The 10,802-nt window shown below is 36.5% G+C and overlaps 2 protein-coding genes across 3 annotated transcripts; one reads left to right on the top strand and one right to left on the bottom strand.

The window, feature by feature from the left end:
* Window positions 1-63: 63 nt before the first annotated feature.
* On the bottom strand, window positions 64-6,832 carry oxa1l (OXA1L mitochondrial inner membrane protein). The gene is made up of 10 exons (XM_058781982.1): window positions 6,627-6,832; window positions 5,483-5,617; window positions 5,027-5,324; window positions 4,523-4,666; window positions 4,218-4,303; window positions 1,905-2,069; window positions 1,433-1,537; window positions 1,155-1,317; window positions 598-678; window positions 64-329 (listed from the first exon to the last, which is right to left on the bottom strand). Exons 1-10 carry the CDS (start codon window positions 6,735-6,737, stop codon window positions 208-210), a joined length of 1,410 nt encoding a protein of 469 aa, XP_058637965.1. The 5' UTR covers window positions 6,738-6,832; the 3' UTR covers window positions 64-207.
* Window positions 6,815-10,740, top strand: casp23 (caspase 23, apoptosis-related cysteine peptidase). Of its 2 annotated transcripts, none has more exons than XM_058781980.1 (11): window positions 6,815-7,028; window positions 7,239-7,313; window positions 7,446-7,516; window positions 7,609-7,779; window positions 7,986-8,165; window positions 8,262-8,333; window positions 8,536-8,712; window positions 8,801-9,044; window positions 9,187-9,288; window positions 9,596-9,705; window positions 9,957-10,740. In XM_058781980.1, exons 1-11 carry the CDS (start codon window positions 6,956-6,958, stop codon window positions 10,050-10,052), a joined length of 1,371 nt encoding a protein of 456 aa, XP_058637963.1. In that variant the 5' UTR covers window positions 6,815-6,955; the 3' UTR covers window positions 10,053-10,740. The 2 variants fall into 2 exon arrangements, with proteins under 2 accessions (XP_058637963.1, XP_058637962.1); XM_058781979.1 differs by having other exon boundaries at window positions 9,133-9,288.
* Window positions 10,741-10,802: the final 62 nt, after the last annotated feature.

Raw genomic sequence — 10,802 nt, 5'->3', positions numbered from 1 at the left:
GTCCGGAAAATCCTTCCATACATTTGTGTATGTATGCATGTAAATGTATGGAGAGAGCGGTAAGGCAGTAAGATTGCACTTTAATGGCAAGAGGACACAGCGCAACACCTTTTCCATTAAACACTTATTTAGTCTTAATTTTACCACCCATCCCTTAGTCCTTCTCAATACATATGTACAAAGCCTTCACAATTCTCCATCGAGGTGTTAACCAATCGTATCTTCCCACGGCCTCTTCTTGTCTTGCTTCGAACGACTTGATTTTCCTGTCGACATTGGTGCTGCTGACTGCTGAAGGGGGTTATGGGTAAAAGTCTGCCTCAGAGGACCTTTAAAAAAAGGGGCGGGGATAAATGGAAAATGTGAACAACTTAAAAAACACCCAATAAAGATTCACAACTGCGCACACATTCATAGTATGCCAACAGAGGTACAAGTATCTCAACTTAGATACACTTAAATTTCATTCTGTACAAAAATGTATCAATCTAATTTCAAAAATTTTATTTTTTGTATTTTGAGCAGTAGTGCAGGCAGAAGACAGCATAGGCAGTTCACTAGGTTTTTAAAACAGAGCTATAGAGAGCAAACCCTCACCTTTGGCTGCCATATCCAGGTGTCCTTTAATTCTCCTTTCTCTCTCCTCCAGCTGCTGAGCCAACTGGGCATTCTTCCATCCTGAGGTGGACAGATACAGAAATGTTATATTGAAAGTATAAGACAGGCAAAATGGACAAAGAGACAAAAAGAAGTGATTCAGATACAGAACAGTGTTGTTATTGTTAACTACAACTAATATTAAATGTCATTTTCAATTACTGAAATAAAACTGAGAAACTATAAATATATATGAAAAACTTGAAAATTTAAATTAGAAATATTACCTTGGCAACTATCGAAAATAAGTTTAAACTGAAATACTCAAATTAATAAAACTGAAATAAAAAGCTATACATACATATTTGATAAAATATCAAAAAGTGCACATAAAATGCATAAAAGCAGATAAAATGACTAAAACTTGAACTAAAATTACAATGAAATCTCAGTATAGAAATAAAAGCTGATTCAAAATTATAATACTATGTTAGTAGAGTATATAAATAATGCTGAAGCAACATTGATACAGAAGATGAAGCTGAAAAATAATTCACCTTTCTTAATGCTTTCTATGAAACCGTCATTGGGAGGAAGCGCTGAAGGTGGGTGTGTGATGCGTTCTGGGATGCGTAACTTCTGTCTCACGACCGGGTGCCTCAGCAGGGCCACCTGACCCAGTGAGAAGAGGTTAGAGGTCATCCAGTAGGTGAACACCGCCTGTAAAACACACAGATCAAATGACACTATGGAAATCATTACAGCATGACAAGAGAAGACGGATCAGATCCCATAATAAATACAGTTGAGGGAGGAAGGAGTGTGAGAGACTAACCGTGGGGAAGCTAATCGTCATCGGGAGGATCACAAAGGGCATGATCCTGAAGACAGTCTTCATGGCCTTTAGATTGGGGTTGTCTACACCAGATTCAGCTCCCAACTGTAAAAAACAATTTGAAATATTTTAAATGGTTGCAATACCTCAAAAATGTGTCTGTCAAAATACACCATTATTATGGTCCACACAACTTGTGACTACATTTGTAGCTTTCAGAAGCCATACAATAACTTTGTGTGAGACAGTGACCAAAATCGAAATGTTTTAAAATGTATCGTCGAAATATGGTGATTTTTATTTTTTTTTAAATGTCACAATACGCTTTCATTGTATGCAAAAGAGTTTCTTCAAAATATTTTAAATATTTGCTCCATTAGAGAAAGTAATTTCAAATGGTTTTGGAATGACACGACAGTCAATAAATGGTAAATTTTTCACAATTTTCATGAACTACTCCTTAAATAATTACCTCTAAGATGGCAAACATAGTGCCAGTCACGGCAATGGGGAGAATGTAAAATGGATCAGCTGCGGTTAGATCTGTGAACCACCAGAGGCCACCAGTCTGCAAACTTGGTACGGGCAGATATGCCATTTTACGCAAGGCAATGAAGAAAGAGATGAAGATTGGCGCCTGAAGAGAAATTGGGATGAAAAAGTATATAAGATTACTAACAGGGGTGCAAACTTGTCAGGGGTGAAAAAGGTGACAAACCAAAATACAACCCCCAACCACACACTCACACGCACACCCACACAGGTGTGTTAAAACTAAGGGCAAGTTAATTCACATAGCACATTTCACACACAATGGCAAGCCAAAGTGCTTTATAGGGAGAAAATGTTACACACTGCTAAAAATGTTTTTCTTAAATTTTTTTGTCTTGTCCAATTATCTAATAATTCTTAAATCAAATAATTTTTTATTTTCCCAGAAAAAAATAAGTCAAAAGTCAAAATAATCTTGTTTTCGCTTTGAAATACGAATATTTTGCTTACCCCATTGGCAGATTATTTTGCTTGTTTTAAGGAAAAACTCACTTAATTTTGACTTTTTTTTTTTTCTGAAAACAAGACAATTTTTACTTGTCTAAAAATGCTTCTTGATTTAAGAATGTTTAGATATTTGGACTAGAAACAAGACAAAAAAATCTTAAGTAGGAAATCATTTTTTGCAGTGCACCATTCAATGATAAACACCTTTATATTACTAAAAGATGTTACGAATAGGCGTAAATCCCGGGGGGGACAGGACCCCCCCTATCTGAGGCTTGTCCCCCCTAAAAATATCATTACAAGCGACTCTGTGTATTGAAAATAATATAATTGACATATACTTAAAATAACTCTGTGAGTAGTAAAACAAAATAAACGCAAAAAAACGTTTTAAGTTGAGAAATGTTTTGATTCCCCCCTCCCTTTCCTCACAGTGGTTTGGTCCACTGCCTGCTTTCCTTCTTTACCGATACACACACGAGTCCGGTGAGAGAGAGCAAGTTAGTTGTGTGTAAGTAACTTAGGCTGTCAAGGCTATTTTATTCTCTTTAAACATCGGGTGAAATGATTCTTTCTCTTTAATACAGATGATGCTGGATCATTAATAAATTAGTCATGATAAAAAAATTATGACATCCAATGTTTTTTTCTATGAGCGATTATAAGGTTAACAAGTTTAATACCGTAGCTTGTCACCCACTACAACTAACATGGCGATAAGCCTGTGTGTGAACTGATATTAGGCTAATATTGTAGACCTACGTGTTGGGTTTCGTTCAATATGATGTTAAGTGGCAGATCAGTGGGTTTAATGCGATTGAATTAATGCAAAAGAGACACGTTACTAGGTTTCAGACGAAACCTAAAATACTATGGATGACGCAAAATAATAATTAATATGACATGCTGTGTACACATATCTATCCTTACAAGTACAATTTTGGCTGTATTATTTGTGTCCCCTTCAAAAATTGTTCTTGAGAAATTTTACGTTTATTGTCCCCCCCTACTGTCAGATGAAATTTACGCCCCTGGTTACATGAACTTAGTCAGGGCAAATAAACCACTGTAAATCTTCATTTCAGCACTCGAATGTTTGAAGCAGCTGACGGGCTAAACGCGAGGTGTTTCTCCGTCTTGAAACAGGCTGACACTTAGCGCTGCCTCCACCTGAGCTAAGTGATACTAATATTACTGTACATTAAACACTATGCTTTACTTGTAGGTCGAACAGTTCTCAAATCGACTTCATGTCAGAGTAATAGTGAGACAAATGTTAAGGTCGAGACTGAGGAGCATTTTGCAAAGGGTAGCAAACTAATGTAGCGATAACATAACCTACCATCTTTATAGCTATTGCAACAGCAGCCTCAAGCAAAAAATAAAATAAAAAACCGCAGCCTCACGCGGTAATCACCATTTAGCAACACAATTTACAGCAGATACAAATGCATTCTGTCCTGCTCTACAGTGAACTTAATTTAGCTAGCTACAAACAGGCTAATCTAACCACGAGCATAGCCCAATTACTTCAAAAATAAGTTGCTTGCCATTAGCTTGTTCCTTCACGTTTTACATCTGGAAATATGGATAGTTGCCTGCAGCGTCTAAAAGTTATGCTTCAGGAGTGAGATTGGTTGGTTGAGGGTCCATTCCTTTGCCAACAGGGGAAAAAAGGGGACAAGTTTGCACCCCTGTACTAAGCACCAGTTGACTAATCAAGTTATTTGATCTTGACACCTAAACCATTTTTATGACAATAATTAAAGCATTAATGGTCACTGACCTGTACCATGGGCACTAGAAACCCACGCAAAGGGTTCACATCATGTTTCTTCTGAAACATCATCAAGTCAGTGTATGCTTTTGAAACTGGAGAAAGAAAATTAGTCATTTTAAATTTGAAAATAATTTTAAAAAACTGTGTAATCCGTTACTAAAAAGACTAGAATGGGGACTAGACATTAAAAAAACACCAGCGGATATAAAAAAAAGTCAATGCATAAGATACAATCATTTATACACTCTGACAATATATCAAAGGCAGAAAAAGATAAATAAAACGGTATACAAAGAAAATGAGACACTTACAATCAAATTTGTTACCGCTCTGCTTGGCCTCGTTCATGCGGTTGGTGAGCTTGGTCATTTCTGGCATGACGTTGTTCAGTTTGGCTGCTTCCCTCTGTCCCTTTACAATGACTGGGAACACAACACACCGAGCTAAAATGGTGCCTGAGAAAAACAGACAGAAAGTTATGGTAAATTAAAATAAGTGAATTAATAAATTACATACAACAAAAAAAAGAGAGAATGTGAATTCCAAATAAATTCCATGTTTTTTTTTTAATAGCACATGCAGGTGGATATTCAATAAGTACAATTATTCTACAGAGAACCAGGCAAATAGAACAGAAATATTACATTTAATAATGTACAAATTTATCGTTGTCAGTTTTTTGTCATCTCTGAAGACTAAGTGGTTGTACAATTAACAAAGATGCTCAAGACTAAAGGCTGTTGAATGGATTTAAAAGATAATAATAAATGACATCATTTATCGATAAATTAAACTCATCATAAACACCTTTTTACCTGCAACAATGGCCCCCCACCATGGCAGCCCAATGCCAACATGCATAAACTCCAGGATATTCTGGATCAGGCCCACAGGAGTGTGGCTGCCCAGGCCAAGCTCTGATAGACTGACTTCAGCTCCAACCTCCTGCAGAACATCCAACGCAGTGAGAGGAGCCTCGGCCACCTGCTCTGTGATTGGTGGTGTGACTGCAGGGGCGGAGTCAGCAGAAGGACTTGGAATGGAGACTGGGACAGATACTGCAGCATCCACAGGTTCAACTGGAGTTGAAATGCTCTGCACAGTTTCTGTCGTCTGTAAAATATGCAAAATACTTCTTAATATATCACAGAAGTCAATTCACAAAAGGATCTTCGGAGACCCATTTAATTTAACTGAGATTAATGGAAAAGAGTAAATGAAGTAGCAGAAATGCTCTGCCACTGTAATAAAACTCCTTTTGAGAAACCCACCTGTGAGCTGTTGTGTCTGACCGCCACAGCACTGACCAGCAGGAACTTGCCATGATTGGGACACCCAAGAAGCGCCCTAACTAGAGGACCCCTACTTCCTCTGCCAGTGTGAAGATGTGATCTCGGTACAAACCACTGCAACAAGATCAATATATTCAATATACCAAAAACTCTTTACCAAACACCAATGACTTGTACATATGGGTACAATAATTTTAGACACTTCCAAAACTGTTGCCACGGTTTTGGAAGTGCCTTTTTCTGTTTTAAAGAAGGGGGTGTCCCAATACGTTTGTCCATATAGTGCATGTACAAGTCATTGGTGTTTGGTAAAGAGTTTTTGGCTCAAGAGCCACATTTAAAGTCATACCAGAGGTGTTCAGCTGGGATTAGGACTTGGCTTTCTGCAGACCAGTCAAGTTCTTCCACATTTGACTCAATCAATCATTTCTTTTTGAACCTTGCCTTATACACAGAGGCATTGTCATGTTAGAACAGAATAGGGTCCTGTCCAAAATGTTGCTTTAAAATTAGAAGCACACAATTCCCTAGAATATCATTATATGCTTAAACATTACGATTTGTACTCATGGAAATTACTAAAGTAGTCAAACCTGTTCATTAGAAGTGGGTGACCCAATACTTTTGGTAATATAGTGTATATTTCCCCTAGAGGGCCACTGACTCATGGTTGAGAACCACTGATCTAAATTATATAGTTTAATCATTCAGACAAATTGTAAGGGAAGTGAGCAATCAGTCACATTATGTTGGTTGTTATTATGCATTAAATGTACATAATACAAACCACACACAAACATATCACATAAAATGCACAATGTGTGAAATGTACTTATTGATCCCACTACACAACCCAGATCATGACACCTTGCTACCAGGCAACATAGCTATTCATCAACAATTCAACAATCAGATAAATAGTTTTTATGTAAAGAATAAACCTAATGTTACTTAATTTTGAAGTGAAGCGTTTTGAAGATAAAGTTAAGAGACGTGAACACTGGGTCTAAATCTGCACAACCTCAGCTATGCTATTTAGCTTGTGTCAAAGTCATGTCATGTGAAGTACTCCGTTTTCGCGTATTTTGGGCAGCAAATTAAAACAGATAAACATGCCACTCACCTTATCCCTTGTCACAACAATAGGAAGAGTGGAAATGCTCGCTGTGCCTGTTTGTCGAAAAATACATGTTGTAAGACATTCTGTGACCACTCTGCCCCTGAGCGCAGCCATCTTGGATCGAATAAACACATTGTATGGTGAGCGCAAAGGGACAATACGCTTCGGCGCCTTCGCCTTTCAAATAAAACCATATACACTGAAGGCTTGGTTGATGTCTGTGTGTGCTGGCTGCCTGAGGAGGACGTCATTAGGGTGCTTCAGGGGATCTCGTCTTACCTGTAGTTTAGTAACGCTATAGAAAACGATATAACTTAATTTTATACGTAAAAATGACGGAAGATGATAACTGGGATGAAGATTTGGAAGAAGACGCCGCGATAGCAAGAGTCTTCCAACACTTGAGTATTGACTTTTATCATTTTTCCCCCCCATTTAAACATTTCTTGATGTGTTATAAATAATGCTAAAAATAAGATTATTTGATTAAATACTGGAATAAAAAAACAAAAACAAAACAACCAAAACCGAAAGTGAAATTGACCATCACTTACTGTAAAAAGAAGTTTTAGAGGAAAAAAAAGAAAAATATGTATTATTGCTTTTAAAATGCAGATATCCACAAACAACTTATTGGGGAATCGGGTCTTAATTCTGAAGTACGGCCATCAAATGAAAGAGTGGACTTTGGTGAGTTGACCACCTATTTAAACATGGATCAAATTAATCAGCATTCTAATAGGAATTAAAATTTAAAAGTGTGATTTCAGCATTTGGTTTATGTGTGTACTTTGTAAAGTATCTTGTTGTTGTTGTTATCAGTTGCATTGCCCTGTGGTCATCGAATGCCGACAGACTATGTTGTTGCCTGGTTCAAGTATTATCTTAAACAGGTTGGTGTATATTATTTACACTGTTTACATATTGACTGAGTTTGATGCCTGTGCTACAATTTTATGTTCAACTGGTTATTATTGTCTTTCAGAAAAATACTGAATTTTCCTGCCCTCGCTTTAATGTTCAGGGGAAATCCTGCAGTGTAAATCTCTCTTATCAGGACATCTGTCGGCTGATACCACTGACAGACAAACAACGGGAATTCATAGAGGAGAATCTCGCTGCTCTCGTTGCTAGAAGACTGTTTGACTTTAAAGCCGTAAGATATATCATTTTGTCTGCTGTTTGCATGCATATGGCCTCTTACACAACAAGTCAAGTCACCTTCATTTATATAACGCTTTTAACAATACAGATTGCGTCAAAGCAGCTTTACAGTATTAAATAGTGTGTAATAATGCAATTTTTACTACAATCTATTACAAGTAAAACTATCTAAAATGCATCTGCTTGTCAATGCTGCAGTGTCCAGGATGTCAGTCTCATGTAGAAAGACGAGATCGAGGTAACCTTTGTGCACACTGCACTATCTGCACGGCCAACCTGAAACGAAATTACTACTTCTGCTGGAACTGCCGCAGGGAATGGAAGGGGCCGGCCAATAATTCTGGGCGGTGTAACAATAATGGCTGTGGACAGAGAGTGGTAAATAAAATCTAACTTAATTGATCAAATAAATGTGTTTTATCAAACATATAGTCTTTTCTGACAACATTTCATGATTTTGTTGCATCCGAACAGAGAACTTCAGATCCACTTATACCATGCAAACCTGAGTTTAAAAAGAAAATGCTTCAAGAAAAGGGAGACGATGTAAGTTATGTTGTATATATATGACAATAATTGAAAATGGCTACTCTAAAGCAATGTTTTTATCATTAAAACACATATTGTGGTAATTGTCCTAAGGATGAGAGAAAGTACTTTGTGTTTGTTGTATTTTTTATTGTGTCTTGTTTTATGTTTGAATATTATGTGCAAATTAATAATAATAAAATTTTTCTTCTCTGTCAAGATATACCCAATAAAAGACAAATCTACTGACAGAAAACGTTTGGCACTGCTTATCAACAATGTAGAATTTAAAAACTTAAGTGACAGGACCGGGGCAGACAAGGATGAGCTGAGTATGGAAGTGCTGCTTAAAGGTCTGGGTTACACTGTGATCACACTCAGAGACCTCAGTGCACAGGTGCATTCAAGTGTATTTAAGTCAAATAAGCTGACTTTTTATAAAAAATTTTTTTTTTGATATTTGAAATTAATGGTCTGGTGTTCAGGGTATGCTTGCTGCCATGCGAGACTTTGCCCAGCGAGAGGAACACACTGAATCAGACAGCTGCTTTGTGGTGTTGATGTCCCATGGAGATGCCAGTGGAATCTGTGGGGTTTTTGACTCTTTCGAGAATGAAGATGAAGAGGACGTTTTTCAAGTAGATGACATTTTTAATTGCTTGAACACTCCGAACTGTGCTAGATTGAGGGACAAGCCAAAAATCATCCTTATCCAGGCGTGTAGGGGTGGTGAGTTACAAAATACTATTTTATAAAATAAAATAAAAATGGTTGTTAAACTGAACTCTTTAAAATGTTGTCATATTTGATTGGTCAGAGCCTCATCCATTTCAAGCAACATTCTTTGGCAAATGCTGTCCTCATGTTATAGATAAAGAAGGCAGTGTGGATGTCCAGGACAGTGTGCCAAGACGCAACAGAGCAAAAGAGCACCGTGAAAAAGACTTCTGCTGCCTGAGATCCTGTACTCCAGGTAGATATTTCCTTACATTATTCCACTCCATTTACTATAATATTTCATAAAACACACACAAAAAAATGATTAATTGGAGTGACATACAAAAATTCTAATTCTGTGATCATTTACTTACCCTCAAGTTCCAAATCCATTTGAGTTTCATTCCTCTCCTAACACAAAATAATATTTGAAGAATGTGACCGAACAGTTGCTGTTTCCCATTAACTTCTATAGTATGGGAAAAAATACTATTGAAGTCAGTGGGAACCAGGAACAGTTTGGTTACCCACATTTTTACCCACATAATTTGTATTCTCTACAGATACTGTGTCCTACAGAAACGAAGAGAAAGGCTCACATTTCATCCAAGACATTGTGGAAATATTTAATCAGCATGCCCACCAGGACGACATCGAGGAGCTCTTCAGAAAGGCAAAGTCGCATTGTTTAGCAAGACAGACATCAATCTGTAGACATCAATGCTGATATGTGTTTTTTGATGTTTGATTGAATAGTTGATGTTTACTTTTTCTTGTTATTTAGCATTGTTATCAGTAGTATTCCATATCAGTAACAATAAGGTCTAGGATAAAGAATTTATTAATTTTTTTTTAATGTTTTATGTTTTTGTTTTAGGTCATGTGTAGTTTATGTTGTGATATTCATTTTTATTTTTGAAACAGGTCCTTAAGAAGTTTAAGATGTCACATCCTGATCAAATGCCATGCAAGGAAAGAACAACATTATCTAAGAAATTCTACCTCTTTCCTGGGTTGTAGGACACAGCAACCACAACTTCTGACCTCATTAACATGATTTATTTTTTTATTTTATTGTCATCTCAGGAATTCATGTTTGAAGAAAACAAGGATTTATTGACATTTTAATGAGTTTGCATGTTCATATTATCCTTGATTATAAAGTAAACAGATTTAGCTTGTTGTCCAGCTCGAAACTTGACTCCCCCCCCCCCAACCCAGAATTCTTTACAAATAAAGTTAAAAACAATTGATTAAAGGATTGATACAATCAAATGAGCTAGCTTTATAAATGTATACTTAAGTAGGTTTTTCCATGTTAAACTATACTATTTTCCTACAATTTATTTGAAAAAGAAAAGTGGACAAGGATATTGAAATATTATTTATGAAATATTATGACCATAAAATCAAGAAAGTAAACATCTGGATATTTTACTGTGAACACGATGTATTAAATTTTTATTCATTTTATTTACTGCTTTGTTCAGTTTGTTTAAATTATAAATAAATTCTGAACAGTTTACATGCCAAATTGCATAATTTATGTCTTCATGTTAGTTTGCTAGATCTGCTGACCTAGATAGAACCAGATATAATTTCTTGTAACCACTCAGCTGTAAAGTTAGACTTCCTCAAATGTAAAACCGAAACCAGCAACACTGTGATCCCTGAAAAACACGTTTGTTGAAATAAAGCTGTGAAGCTGTGTGTTATCTTTGAAATTACACAGATGGAATGAAGCTTTGAGGCTTACCTATGCTACACTTT

The sequence above is a fragment of the Onychostoma macrolepis genome, chromosome 07 (genome assembly GCF_012432095.1).
Source record: "Onychostoma macrolepis isolate SWU-2019 chromosome 07, ASM1243209v1, whole genome shotgun sequence".
Lineage (NCBI taxonomy): Eukaryota > Metazoa > Chordata > Actinopteri > Cypriniformes > Cyprinidae > Onychostoma > Onychostoma macrolepis.
Note: the sequence above shows the minus strand (reverse complement) of the source record. Positions and strands in the feature narration are given on the sequence as shown.

Coding starts and splice junctions, on each gene's coding strand:
- oxa1l (XM_058781982.1), bottom strand. CDS start 6,737: ATGGCTGCGCTCAGGGGCAGAGTGGTCACAGAATGTCTTACAACATGT. Junction 1,538..1,904: donor CTATGTTTGCCATCTTAGAG/GTAATTATTTAA, acceptor TGTTTTTTACAG/TTGGGAGCTGAATCTGGTGT. Junction 679..1,154: donor CATAGAAAGCATTAAGAAAG/GTGAATTATTTT, acceptor TGTCCACCTCAG/GATGGAAGAATGCCCAGTTG.
- casp23 (XM_058781979.1), top strand. CDS start 6,956: ATGACGGAAGATGATAACTGGGATGAAGATTTGGAAGAAGACGCCGCG. Junction 7,517..7,608: donor TCAAGTATTATCTTAAACAG/GTTGGTGTATAT, acceptor ATTGTCTTTCAG/AAAAATACTGAATTTTCCTG. Junction 9,045..9,132: donor TATCCAGGCGTGTAGGGGTG/GTGAGTTACAAA, acceptor TTGATTGGTCAG/AGCCTCATCCATTTCAAGCA.